The sequence below is a fragment of the Mustela nivalis genome (assembly GCF_964662115.1).
Source record: "Mustela nivalis genome assembly, chromosome: 4".
In the NCBI taxonomy this organism is placed as follows: Eukaryota; Metazoa; Chordata; class Mammalia; order Carnivora; family Mustelidae; genus Mustela; species Mustela nivalis.
Genome location: NC_139023.1, coordinates 148990105 through 149004830, shown reverse-complemented (window position 1 = coordinate 149004830; position 14726 = coordinate 148990105). Strand labels below are relative to the sequence as shown.

General features: G+C 47.0%; 1 protein-coding gene across 2 annotated transcripts in view; it reads right to left on the bottom strand.

Annotated features, from left to right (window-relative positions):
* The window catches only part of PNOC (prepronociceptin), a 26669-nt gene extending 11943 nt beyond the window's left edge, over positions 1-14726 (bottom strand). Inside the window, exons 1-2 of one of the 2 annotated variants that reach the window (XM_082726864.1) lie at positions 14526-14726; positions 4583-4732 (exon numbers count right to left, since the gene is read on the bottom strand). In XM_082726864.1, coding sequence (XP_082582990.1) covers positions 4583-4708 — 126 coding nt within the window. In that variant the 5' untranslated portion in view covers positions 4709-4732; positions 14526-14726. Of the gene's footprint in view, positions 1-4582; positions 4733-14249; positions 14332-14525 lie in introns of those variants that run through there. The other variant, XM_082726863.1, reaches the window with a different exon arrangement.

Genomic DNA, 14726 nt, shown 5'->3' with positions numbered 1-14726 from the left:
GAACAGGAGCCCAACAGGAAGTAGAAAAAGAGGACTCAGAATTGTGCATAGTTTCCCGTCTCGTCTAGATGGCAAATTGAGAATTGAGCAGGGTGGTGATTATCAGATTATCAACTGGTCACTGGTTTACACGTGAAGTAAATTGTCTGCTCTGTTTACTAAGACCAGAGAAAAGTGGTTTGTAGATGCACTTTTAAACCTCTCTGAGCTGCAAAGCAAAGGCCTGTGGGTCTTCTGTGTTCCCCCAAACTGTTTTCTCAGTTCCTTACATGCCACTTGCTTCCAGGCTATGCATGCATTTGCTTGGGTGCTCCCTGCCTCCCTCCTCCCCCTGGAGCACTCCCCCTGCCTCTTTGCTCCCACTCCTTAGGTCTCCTTAGACATGTCTGTTCCTCTAAAAGTCCCAAAAGTCTAGGATGGGGGCTACTGCTCTGTGCTTCCCCTGCACCCAATAATTAATCCCTCTTGGAGGGATTTTGGGATCTTCTTTCCCACCGCTTGCAAACTCCATCCATCTGCTTACCTTTGGATCCCTTGGCCTGGCTCTGGTCTTGGCATACAGTAAATGCTCAGAAAAACCACAATAGATGAATGAGAAGGAGGTATAAACTTTGGATGGGTTATCTGGGGATGCTCTTCATGACGTGGTAGTTATTACTGTTCAGAAAATAGGCTCAAAAACCACAGAGCAGGTGTGGGAAGAGCTTGGTGTTTGGGTCTGTAGGGGCTGAATCTGCTCATTGTTGGTGAGCTAGCCCATGTGAAGGTATGGTCTATGTTTGCACACTTGCCTTAAGGGACTGTCATTACTTTTGGTTGTTTTTAAAGGCTGAGGAGTTTGAGGGATGCCTCGGTGGCTCAATCAGTTAAGTGGCTGCCTTGGGCTCAGGTGTTGATCCCGGGGTCCTGGGATTGAACCGTGTACTGGGGCTCCCAGCTCAGCTGGGAGTCTGCTTCTGCTTTTCCCTCTGACGTTTTACCTGCTTGCACTCATGCTCTCCCTCTCAAATGAATAAATAAAAACATCTTTTAAAAAATAAATCTTAAAAAAATAAAGATTGTTGTATGAGTTCTAGTAGTTTGGGGGTGGAGTCTTTTGGGTTTTCCATATAAAGAATTATGTCACCTGTGAAGAGAGAGAGTTTGACTTCTTCATTACCAATTTGGATACCTTTTATTTCTCTTTGTTGTCTTATTGCTGTTGCTAGGACTTCTAATACTATGTTGAACAAGAGTGGTGAGAGTGGGCATCCTTGTCGTGTTCCTGATCTCAACGGGAAGGCTGCAAGTTTTTTCCCATTGAGGATGATATTTGCTGTGGGTCTTTCATAGATACAATTCAGCAACGTGACAGGATACAAAGTCAATGTACAGAAATCAGTGACTTTCTTATACACTAATAATGAAAATACAGAAAGGGAAATTAGAGAATTGATTCCATTTACTATAGCACCAAGAACCATAAGATACCTGGGAATAAACCTAACCAAAGAGGTAAAGGATCTGTACTCGAGGAACTACAGAACACTCATGAAAGAAATTGAAGAAGACACAAAAAGTTGGAAGCATTCCATGCTCTTGGATCGGAAGAATAAACATTGTTAAAATGTCTATACTGTCTAGAGCAATCTATACTTTTAATGCCATTCCGATCAAAATTCCACCGGTATTCTTCAAAGAGCTGGAGCAAAGAATCCAAAAATTTATATGGAATCAGAAGAGACCCCGAATCGCTAAGGAAATGTTGAAAAACAAAAATAAAATGGGGGGCATCACGTTACCTGATTTCAAGTTTTACTACAAAGCTGTGATCACCAAGACAGCATGGTACTGGCATAAAAACAGACACATAGACCAGTGGAACAGAGTAGAGAGCCCAGATAATGGTCCCTCAACTCCATGGTCAAATAATCTTCGACCAAACAGGAAAAAATATACAGTGGAAAAAAGACAGTCTCTTCAATAAATGGTGCTGGGAAAACTGGGCAGCTATATGTAGAAGAATGAAACTCGACCATTCTCTTACAAAGATAAACTCAAAATGGATAAAAGACCTCAATGTGAGATAGGAATCCATCAGAATCCTAGAGGAGAACATAGGCAGTAATCTCTTCGATATCAGCCACAGCAACTTCTTTCAAAATATGTCTCCAAAGGCAAAGGAAACAAAAGTGAAGATGAACTTTCGGGACTTCATCAAAATCAAAAGTTTCTGCACAGCAAAAAAAAAAAAAAAAAAAAAAACAAACCAAAAAAAAACCAAACAGTCAAGAAAACAAAGAGGCAACCCACGGAATGAGAGAAGATATTTGCAAATGACAGTACAGACAAAAGGTTGATATCCAGGATCTATAAAGAATTCCTCAAACTCAACACACACAAAACAGACAATCATATCAAAAAATGGGCAGAAGATATGAACAGACATTTCTCCAATGAAGACATACAAATGGCTATCAGACACATGAAAAAATGTTCATCATCACTAGCCCTCAGGGAGATTCAAATTAAAACCACATTGAGATACCACCTTATACCAGTTAGAATGGCCAAAATGAACAAGTGTTGGAGAGGATGTGGAGATAGGGGAGCCCTCTTACACTGCTGGTGGGAATGCAAGTTGGTGCAGCCAGTTTGGAAAACAGTGTGTAGGTTCCTTAAGAAATTAAAAATAGAGCTACCTATGATCCTGCAATTGCACTACTGGATATTTACCCCAAAGATACAGATGTAGTGAAAAGAAGGGCCATCTGTACCCCAATGTTTATAGCAGCAATGGCTACGGTCGCCAAACTGTGGAAAGAACCAAGATGCCCTTCAACGGACGAATGGATAAGGAAGATGTGGTCCATATACACTATGGAGTATTATGCCTCCATCAGAAAGGACGAATACCCAACTTTTGTAGCAACATGGACGGGACTGGTAGAGATTATGCTGAGTGAAATAAGTCAAGCAGAGAGAGTCAATTATCATACAGTTTCACTTATTTGTGGAGCATAACAAATAGCATGGAGGACATGGGGAGATAGAGAGGAGAAGGGAGTTGGGGGAAATTGGAAGGGGAGGTGAACCATGAGAGACTATGAACTCTGAAAAACAATCTGAGGGTTTTGAAGGGGCAGGGGGTGGGAGGTCGGGGTACCAGGTGGTGGGTATTATAGAGGGCACGGATTGCATGGAGCACTGGGTGTGATGCAAAAATAATGAATACTGTTATGCTGAAAATAAATAAAAAAGAAATTTTAAAAAGTAATGAATAAAGAAATCAAAGTAAAAAAAAGATTGAAACGTTTGAAATATGACATCTTTTTAAAAAAAGATTTTATTTATTTATTTGACAGAGAGAAATAGTAAGAGAGGGAACACAAGCAGGGGAGAGGGAGAGGGAGAAGCAGGCTACCCCGCTGAGCAGGGACCCTGATGCGGGGCTCGATCTCAGGACCTTGGGATCATGACCTGAGCCAAACGCAGATGCTTAAAGACTCAGCCACCTAGGCGCCCCCAAATACAACATCTTTTGAAAGAAGTCTGACTTGGGGCGCCTGGGTGGCTCAGTGGGTTAAGCCGCTGCCTTCGGCTCAGGTCATGATCCCAGGGTCCTGGGATCGAGTCCCGCATCGGGCTCTCTGCTCAGCAGGGAGCCTGCTTCCCTCTCTCTCTCTCTGCCGGCCTCTCTGTCTACTTGTAATCTCTGTCTGTCAAATAAATAAAAAATCTTTAAAAAAAAAAAAAAAAGAAGTCTGACTACCAAGAAAAAATAATCGAGTTATACTGAATGTCATAGAGGAATAACTATTTAGACTGACATGAAAGCATTGAGAAAGCAATTTATTTAGTGAAAAGAAATCTAATGCCAGATTAGCATCTCAAATTCAAACCTTAAAGTATGAGGAAACATTTAGGATTCATTGTAGAATTACCTATAATACCAAAAATGAAGGTCAACGGGAGGGGAAGAGTTAAACAAACTAAGCCGTATTCATAGTAAGAAAGAACTTAAAGTAAAATAACGTGGGGGAAATTATGCTGGTATAATATAGCAAGTGAAAAAACTAGGGTTCTGGGGCGCCTGGGTGGCTCAGTGTGTTAAACCACTGCCTTCGGCTCAGGTCATGATCTCAGGGTCCTGGGATCGAGTCCCGCATCGGGCTCTCTGCTCAGCAGGGAGCCCGCTTCCCTCTCTCTCTCTGCCTTCCTCTCTGCCTACTTGTGATCTCTGTCAAATAAATAAATAAAATCTTAAAAAAAAAAAAAACAAACTAGGGTTCTTTCTCTGACAGGTGGGATTAAAGGTAATTCTCTTTCTTATAGGCTTCTCTGAATTTGCCAAAATCTCCAACATGAGTGTGCATTATTTTAATAATGGGAACAAAATAGCAGCACACGCAGGCCTTTATTTGAATGTGGAGAGGTGGAAAGATGTCAGGGTGTGCACTTAGAAGATGCGGAGGCCCGGCTTCTGGGGCCTGCTGACCACGTGACACCAGGCGAGTCACGTGCCCTCTGGGCAAGGCCGGAACTTCTCATTCTGGGTCTGGAGGAAGGAGAGAGGAGAAGAGGGGGACGCTCCAGGGCCTACCTCAAGGCTGAAGCTGTCGAGAGCGGGGCGGAGCTTCTCTCGGCAGGTCAGACAGTCCTTCTGGCAGCTGCCGGACACACTGGAGATGAGGCTGAGCAGCAGGAGGTCACAAAGCAGGATTTTCATGGTGCAGGAGCAGGAAGCCGGGGGCTAAAATGCCAAAACACAAGGGAGGGTGGGCGGCCATTAGAAGAGCCATTCTGTGGGGGCCTCACATGGGGGGACGCACCAGAGGAGATAGCACCAGAGCCCAAGTTTCCCCTCCCAGAAGGATATGGGTCATCGAGGATACAGGGAGCCTGCCCCTTGGGGCAGAGGCTAGTGTCTGGGCCCCTAGGGAGAGCACCCTTGTGATCCTTGCCACATAGCTGGCTTCAACCTGCGTAAGCGTTTCCAGGGAGCTAAAGACCTCACTTTGCCACTTACCAATGTGGGACCTTAGATGGTCTCTCCGAGCTTCAGTTTTCATACCTATGAAAGGGGAATTGGCGGTACCTGTCTTGGCACAGGGCAGTTGCAAAGACATGAGATCCGTAAGGGAAGGTTTGCAAAGTGCCGTGGGAGAGTGAGATTTATGAATGACTTGTGTACTTGGTTTGTCTCTCCCCCCACCAGCCTTCTGTCTCAGCCAGGGATGACCGGCGTGCCAGAATTTGCTCTTCCCAGAAGCCTCCCCACTCTGGGCCCTTTGTCTGTTTCCTGGGCGAGGTGTGAGCTCGCTTCCTGATCCCAGGGACTCTGTGCTCACCACGCTCATCCATGCAAAACACAGGTCTGGGTATGTGTGGTTCTTTATTGAAAAATGAACCAAGACAGGAAGATAATAGCTCCAACCATCATTAGTTAGATCAGTCATTGACATTCTTTATGTGGGATTGCCTGAGAGATGTACAGTTTTTCCTGCTTCTCTTTAAATTTACTCTGTGATCAAGCCTCCTGAATCAGAAAGCTATTTCCTTGGACTGCATCGGTTTGTGTCCCTGTAGAAACAGCTTTACTTGGAGGATTAAGTGAAAAGGGGAGCAAGGGAACTTTCTGGGAACGTGGCGAATGTTCTTGACTGAGGTGTGGGTCACAGGGGTCTGTACGTTTGCTGAATCCCATGGAATTGTACATTTAAATCCTGTGCATTTCACTGTGCATAAATTTTACCTCAACAAAGAGCCCGGCCTAGAAAAATAAAAATTATTGTCTTATTGCTTTTTCATCAGACTCTACTGAGACATAAGCCTTGTTTGTTAAAGGCAGCCTACAGACCAGCTTTAGCATCACAAGGGACCAGAATGTAGGGTCCTAACCCTCAACCTAACCCTGGACCTAACTCCTGAAAAGTTGGAGCTGCTTTTTTAGCAGGATCCTCAGGACATCCAGATACATGCTAAAGTCTGAGAATCCCCGGTGGAAGATGGGCGTGGAATGGAGCATGTCAAGAGAAGGAAGGGGGTCTTGCAGTTGAATTCACCACTGGCCTTGTTCTGTGTCATCCAAGTAGCTCATAACAAGAGGTTGTCCACGAAAAGATACTCAATCGTGTTTGTTAAGTCCATGAGGGGACATTTGAGAGGGGTTTTGAATGAGTAACAGTTTGCCAAGAGGAGAAAGAAGAGGGCATGTGAGAGGACCAGGAAACAGCCTTTGGAAAGGCTGTGTTAGGACCACAGCCTGTGAGGGGGTGGTGAGTGCACTGGTGTCCCAGGGCCACCTGCCTTCACGGCCTAAGGGAAGCTCCTTGTGGAAAGAGAAGTTTCGCTCAGATGGAACTGGCCCTTGTTTGCCATCCAAAGGATTTGGACTCTACCCTCCAGATAATGGGGCTCCGGGGCTAATGAACAATGAAGACAAACCCTGATACAAAGAAACCTCTCATATGCATTTTCTTCTCTATTCCAAGGGCCAGTGCCTTAGTTGAGACTTCCTATCTTGGTTATTGTGATGATCTTCTAATTAGTCCAGCTAATGATCTGGCCTCCCACCAAGACATCTCCAGATCTGATGACGTCACTTCATACTGAAACCCCACTGGGACTGCGTACTGCTCCTGCCCCAATTTTCTAACTTTGTCTCCTGTTGTTCACACTGGCATCCCCTCTGGTCCTAGTGAAACATGGAGAGTTCCCATTTCTCTCCTGTTTTTAATGCCTTTGGACGTTGGCACATGTTCTTCCTTCTGCCCAGAATACCTGTCTCCCACTCATATTGGTACACACCTCAAGAATTATCCCCTCTGGGAAGCCAGCTCCGACCCCTGGATGGAAATGAATTTCAAGGCATGGGGAAGCAGCACATCACAGTGGGAAGGAAGAAAGCCTCAGGGACCTGTCAGCCAGGCACAACAGACCTGTGTCCCTGAGCTGTGATTCGCATTTTCTCATCTGCTCCTCACTACAGACCGACTGGGTCCAGATCCCATAGCGTAACTCAACTCCTCAGCTTCTCATCCGTAAAACTTGCACAATCACAGTACTTGTCTCACACGATCATGAACGTGTTGGTGTTTGTAGGCAGTTGGTGTTTGTAGGCTGTTTGTGCCAGCCCTTGGCACATAACCAGTCCTGAATAAAAAGTTATAAAAGGAAGAGCTCAAAGCATAGCCTTCACTGTATGATATTGTCATCGTCCCTTGCATGGCACTTGTGACATTGTACTGTAAGCTTGGACTTCTGTGTCTGTCTGTCCCACTGGATGGTGACTTCTGAAGGGCAGAGACCATGTTCTATAGTTCCATGTATTTCTGGCACTTAAGATGTGCTCAGAATGTTTGCTAAGTATCTCAGGAGCATTCTTTTTCTCCCTAGCTCACGGAGAGATGAGGAGTGTCCAGGAGCCTCGGCCTCACAGGGCCCAGGAATCTAATGGCACAGGATCTGTGGGGCTTCAGGATCTGTGGGGCTGACAGCATGTCTCTTAGGTGAGTGTTGAGTTTGAGGGGGTTGGGGTGGGAACAGTGTCTTCCAGAGTGAGGCAAGATGCCATTCTCATCCTGAGCCCCATGCACGCTCCAGCAGAAGCCTGGTTACAAAGGGCTGTGAGGCATGGTTGGAGTAGTGTCCTATGTGAAGTTTGCAGGTCAAATAGGTGTCGGTACACAAGCTATAGAACCTCATCACACAGGTCCTTTTGAAGAGAAAATGTGTCTTGAATTTCAAACAGCCGCCATATAAACACGAGTCTTAAACGGAGGACTGCCTATGTCTTTTGTTTAATTTGAGACTTGCCTTACCATTTCTTATCCTACTAAATTTCAGTCCTTCTCTTTGGGAGACATTTTTGTAACGTTTGTCCAGAATGGCATGGCTGTGCCCTCTCTGGGCACATGGTGGCAGTGTCTGCATGTCGCAGAGGAAAGGGAAGGCTAGGAGAAGAGGGACGGGTTTCTTCCTCATACACAATTGCAATACATAATGTTTGCATAGGCTGAGCTGATAAGTTGTGACAGCTGTTAATGAAATGCTCTCTGGCTGAGATTTTTCATGAACCTCATTAACCACGGCTACTTGCACATTCAGGAAATGCCCGGTGGACTGACTGATGTTTGTTATCTCATATTCTGGGTAAATGGGTTTTTAGGGTGAGGTGAAGAAAGAAGATGAGCTCCTGGGACATTTAGCATGTAAAATGCGCCTGGTAGCTTTTCCGCATATAAAACATGAGCTGTCCTTGGTCTGGCACTTGGCAAACCTTCTTGAATCTACTTGGCATTAGCTTGGCCTTCCCGGCGGGTTCATGGGACACCTCTCTTTCAGGCTCCAACCTCCCTACCCTCTCTGTCCCCCCACCCCTCACTCTGAACAAGTGACTCCATCTCTTGTTTAAAACCCATTCATACACAAAGCTCTTTATTCTCAGCAATTCTAAGAATCCTTAAAATGAGACTATCTCCAAGGTCTATCTCCAAGGCTGTCATATTTTGGTGAGGCCAATATAAGTGAAAGCTCAAAATAAATCTAATTATCCTCACAGAGCGGACTGTATTTTGTTTTTTTGGTACTCCTCACAACACCGAGTACCATTGTGTTCTAGGTTGAATTCTGGAAGCTCAGTAGAAGTTTTTCATTTTTAAGAAATCTCCACGAAATCGATGTGCTTTTTCTTGTAGCTCTGTGTATCAGTTAATGCCAAGTAAGGTGAGGGGTGGGTAGCTAATTGATTCATGATTAATATATTGATTCATGATTAATATATTCATAAATATAAATAAATATACATTTAATCTTTACCCTCGGTGTGATTCTGGGTGAGTTATTTTACCTGCAAGTGTTTGTCTTCTCAACTGCAAAATGGGGATCAGGACAGGTGGTGGAGGTGGTTTATTGCAAGAAAACGACCATCAGTAAATAGAACTGCCCAGAATATGTATGAATTTCACCTGGCTTGTATTTCACTTGGTGAACCAAGCAAAATACACTCAGCTAACACTTTCATGTGGTGCTGCTATAATCTGGACATCTCTTATTGAATAAAGAAATGTTTAATTACCTCTTATTTTGGTAACGACACCTCATAAATTTAATTGTGCCTTGTTGCTTATGGAGATAAAATACCACTGTGTTTTAGCCTTAATCTATTTGCATGTAATCTTGCTTCCCAGGGCAATATAATTAGTTGCTTATCTGTTTGGAGGATTACGTATGAAGCTGGAAGTTAATTGAGTTTCATCTTATGGCCTCTGAGAAAGCCTGTTTAAGATTGGTGCTTTTAGTGGAGAAGGGGGGAGGGACAGCCTTCCTTCTAGAGGCATGTACGTGGTCTCTGTTCTTTTCAGCAACCATGTGTGTAGATATTATTCTTTACAAGTCACAAAAGATTTTTATATTCTTCTACAACCCTCGAACCAAGGGTTAAGAACATACTTCTTTTTGAGAGGAACGTAAGTTCATAGGGGTTAAGCAACTGGGCTAAGACCATCTAGCTTATAAATAGCAGAGCCAGAACTCAAACTCTGACGTGCTGACGTCAAACGGCGTGTTCTGGAAAACCATAAACTCTACATACTGCTTCTGCTTCAGAACGGTTGGCTAGTTCTGGAGGGATCTCCCTGGGCCAGTCTCTGTCTTCAACCGTCATCACCTTACTCTCATATTTAGAGTATGACGAGCCAGGTGCTGGGCTAATTGCTTTGTAAGCTCCATCCTGTGGGGTAAGTGCTATTATCCCCATTTTACAGTTGAGAAGACAGAGGAGTAATGACTCAGAGTGGCAGAGGGGAGCCTCAAGCCCATCTGATCACCAAGCTCCTGCTCTCACTAGGCCACTCAGGATCTCTGCTGCTGTCTGTCTCTGGGTAGGCGAGTTCATCCTAACGATCCCCCTTTATCCTGAGCTCTGGGCTCCCTCTCACCTATTGCAACGTCCTTATTATTGCCTGTCCTTCCCAAAGGAGTTTCTTATTGCCCATAGGCACAGGGGTGTGTCTTCCACACGCCTCATTTCTTTGACTCATCTTAGACAGGAGTCCTACATGGGATTTTGCTAGTTCACCAGCTGTTACTGAGGGAGGCCTCTTTAGTGGCTTTTTCTCCTTTCACTTACATTCAAAAAGGTCCTCCTTCTGCTCTGAATTTCCACCTGCGAAGAGGGAGCGAGCATAGAGGAGGTGGAGGGCAAAGCGTGTCCTGCACCCCCTACAACAGAACAAATAGGGTTGGTGCTGGTGAGCAATGAATGAGCCAGAGCCCTGGGCTTAGAAACGAGAGAGTCCTGGGCTCCAGCCTCTGCTCTCTGTTTCCCTGTGGGATCTGGAGCAAGGCCCTTTCTTTCTCCGGGCCTCAGCTTCCCCTTCTCCAGAAAGGGGCAGTTGGGTGAGATGGTTAGTATTTTTAATTTGTTAAGTGGCCGGATATGTGTGCTGTCCTGGGAAGGGGAAGCAAGAAGGCGGGAGGGAAGAGGAAGGGAAGATGAGGGTTTCCTGAGGAAGTGGCCTCAGGGCAGCAGTCCGGGCTCCGGTGAGGACCTGGAGAGGCACCACAGACATATTTCTTGTCAGGGCTGCCTCAAAGCTGGAAAGGGGTCCTTCTGAACTTTGATCTTCCTGATTCTGGCCCATGGTTCCACATAGGCGGTCAAAATAATTTTTTTTTTAAAGATTTTTATTTATTTGACAGACAGATCAGAAGTAGGCAGAGAGGCAGGCAGAGAGAGAGAGGAGGAGGAGGCAGGCTCCCTGCTGAGCAGAGAGCCCGATGTGAGGCTCGATCCCAGGACCCTGGGATCATGACCTGAGCTGAAGGCAGCAGCTTAACCCACTGAGCCACCCAGGTGCCCCCGTCAAAATAATGTAAATGGATGTTTAAAAGCTTTCATTTACTTTTATATTAAAATCACTGAACGTTCTTTCATAAAGATTAGAAAATACCCAGAAGCCAAAGAGCCATAAATCCAGACCAGCACTCTCCAGGCTCCTGCCCCCAGCAATCAAACAGTTGTGAGCACACATTCCCAACTGACTCGTAAGTTATATACATTCTAAAACCCACTAAAGTGCCAATTAGGAAAGATAACAGAAAACAAGGCTTCCATTTCCCAAAGCCCAGCGGATCACGGGGGGCATCCACACCCCTTTGGGAGACTGTGGGCCTAAACTCGTTCAGTTAGCGCTCAGCTGCAGGGATGTGAGTTCCTACGAAGCTGAGGACATTCTGACACTTAGCACTACAAGCCTCCTATCATGAGTGTCACATGTGCTTCTTGGCTGAACGAATGAAATGATGAATGAGGATGGGGGTGAGGAGGAAGCACAGGATGAGTGTGGGAAGAGCGGAGCTTGGCTCTGAGCCTTGGCTCTATGATTCACTGACATTTTCACCCAGACTTAGACTCCCGGGGAGCAAACCTTTCACTTCATCTGCCACACCAGGCCCTTCAGAGCTGGGCAGGCCTCGTTTCTGCAATGCTGAGGGAGCAGCTAACAGTTGAAAAACCACAAGATCACAGACTGTCAAGACCAAACGTGATTGGAGCCTATCTAGAGAGATGCCCAGAAAATCGGCTTGCCCCCAAAATGGGTGTGCCCCAGATCTCAAGGTCTGTGGTTAGTAAGAAACCCTCAGGATAGAGAGTGGGAGCACCTATGGGCGTTGAAATAAAAGCATCGAGAAAATCCAATTTGCTTAATGAGTTCTCAGCCATTGAAACCGCTCCAAGATGCTGTCGGAAGGACTCCTGTTTCCTGAGAAGGGCCCATTCCCTTCCTACAATGTCTGATGAGTAGCTCCCCCCAGACGCAGTTGCAAAATTTCTGTCCTGGGCTTCAGGAGTCGTGGGGCTATGGAGTGGAGCTCATTGAACCCTGTTGATAAAAGCATAGAACACTCACCGTAACCTTCACACCTCTACCATGCCTGGATGTGTGTGCATTGGGGAGGGGGTGTTAGCATAAAATAAACATGTGGACAAGTTTAGTTCCCTTCCTGGCACACAGTAGGTTTCAATCAAGGCTGATTCCCTTGCCCTCCTTTTGTGGCTTTGTCCTGGCTGCCACCTCCCTCCCCGAAGCCCTCAACCCATCCAGATTCTACCTCCTTGCCTGCCCAGTTCGAATCTCCGGAATCCGGGAGCAAGTGCCCCTTCTTCCAAATTCCCCTAGCACTCGCTGTCTGGACCATGCAATTTAGGACTTAATTACACCCAACCTTGCGTTGTCCTCTAATTGTTTCACTGTGTTTGTGTTGTCTGACCCTCGCCCCCATTAACTGGTGAGCACCCTTGGCCCAGAGGGGGTGGTGTGCAGAAGCCAGGAAGGCTGGACTCAGTCCTCCCAGGGCTCAGACTCCCAGACACGGTGCGGAGCCGAGCTCTCAGCTTTAGTTTCACCACCTGCAACGCGGAGACAATGACACCAGCTCACCGGGCTGTTTGCTGGGGATAATGGGTGCAAAAGCGCGAAGACGTAAATCGTTGCATGAGCATAAAGGGTTGTTATCATCACCTCTGTTGAATCCACCAGAACACCCCCCCCCCGCCCCGCCTCTCCTGCCTGGTGGAGTGTGGATGATAAATAACGGATTGATTGAATGCAGAATGGCTTTGTGACAGCTCCTGTCATCGGCTCCAGAGAGCACAGGTTTGAGCCTAATCCTGCAATGACTCCCTTCATTGACAATGCAAGATCTCCCGCATTCTCTGAATCCCTGAGTACCTTCAGCCTTCAGCTGCTGAAGCAGGGGCACGGAGAACAGAACTGCACCCCTAGACCCCAGGCTGCAGCATAGGACCCTCGACGGGGCAGCACACATGGGCGGGTGGAAGCTGCTCCTTTTACTGAGATGGTGGTAGAGAACGGTCTCTCCAGGCACCCTCGCCTGCAGAGGACTCAGCAAGCCCAGAGGAACACTGATCCTTTCTGTTCAAGGTATCACAGCATCAGTGGAAGTGTATTGACTATTTCCCTGCCTCACTTTATAAATGGGAAAAAGGAGTGTGCGTGCGGCAGCTACCCACAGGCAGTGAGAAAGAGCAGCAATTTCTTTGGGAGGTTTTGATAAGAAGCCAGGCAGTTACTCCCCCCCCCCCCCCATCTATGTTGAAAACTCCGGTTTAGGCTTGCTGGCGAATGCCATGCAAAGCTCATCTTTTGTTAGTCTGCCGAACAATGTTATTGGTTATAATTGGGGCAATTATGGGCTGCTCCAGGAAGCGAAACACAGATGTTTAAGCCTAGGATCAGGGTATTCAAGTCCAAAGCAGCTTGCTTTAAATAGTCCATCTCCCGAATCATCCTGCTTCACTTGAAATTCCCCCAGAACTTACCCGTGTTCAGAGTGAAATGTGGGGAGGAAAGCATGGGTAATGAAGGGAGGGGAAGCGAGATATGCAGAGAGATAGAGAGAGAGAGTGAGAGAGTATTTGTGTGTGTGTGTGTATGAGAGAGAGAGAGAGACGCACAAAGGAGACAGAAAAGGAGGCTGAGAAAGAGCGAGAGTTTGGATGACTTCTGAACATCATATTCAGCAGGACTCAGCAGAGACCTTTAAGTGGGAGAGATGGGCAGGAGGAGAAACATGCAAAGAAAAAGAAGAAACCACCACATAATTCAGGGTCTGGACGTCCAAGGTCATCCCTGCGGAAATCTACGTGGGTCTCACACACAGTGGCCGCGTTCCGCGCTGTACCGGTCGAGCGTGATGCCCCGGGTCCCACTTCCCCCACATCATTACCAGCAATTTCTATTCAGTGCGTAAGGGAGAAGGGTTCCCGTAGGACGGAAAAATCCCACTCCAAATCAAGTTCAGGGGTATGCTGAAAACCAGCCTGAATGCACTCTGCACTCCGAGGCAAGGGAAGAAAGGAAGTCAGCCACGCACAGGAATCACGCACAAGCCCCCTGCCCCAGTGCCTGCTCCTCCCCTCATCTCACTCCTGCATCCACCTTTTCCCAGCAGATAACAACGACATAGTCAGGGCCACAACCGGGGAATCAAAACTTTTTCTCATCTCCAAGTTCAGCTCTTCTGCATCTCTCTCTTCAGGATAAAAACCTCAGCCGTCCCCCCTCCCACCCCTTGGCTGAGCACTGAAAGTAAGAGGAATGGAGAAATAATTTTCCAGGAGGCCAGCAGCATCCGCCCTGGACAAAGGAGAGAGGGTGAGGAAAGAGCCCCTGGCTGCTGTGCTCCTTCCCGGGGCTCCCAGCTGTTTGTCTTGGGGCTGGGGTTCGCATGCAGCTGCCTACCTGAGAGCTGTGGGTAGCCTGGCTCCTTCGGCTGGGAGGCTCGTTTCTGCCGTATCAGCCACACCAGCGTATATATATCCTCCCCCCACCCCACGCACAGCCCTCCCCTTCCCTGCCCACCTCGATGACACATACACACGCTGACCCCCTTAATCAAGCGAGCAGCAGAACCTACAATCCTTCCTGGCTGCTCCCTGCTCCCCCCACCCCAACCCTGGCTCTGTGCTCAGACCTGTGACACCCCCCCCCCCCCATCCATTCTCAAGCCTGCTTTACCTGGACTCTCTTCTGCCAGGATCCCCCAGCTGCTTTCCCTTTGCTTCCAGAGGCACGGTGAGGACTGATGGGGAGCTCTGGCAAGTCAGTCAGAAAAAAAGGCTCCTGGTGAAAGTGACGAGGTGGACCCCAATCCTGGAGTCTCCTTGAACAACCTTTTAGACTGAGGAGTAAAGAAGAGGGACAGGGCAGAAGGAGGGG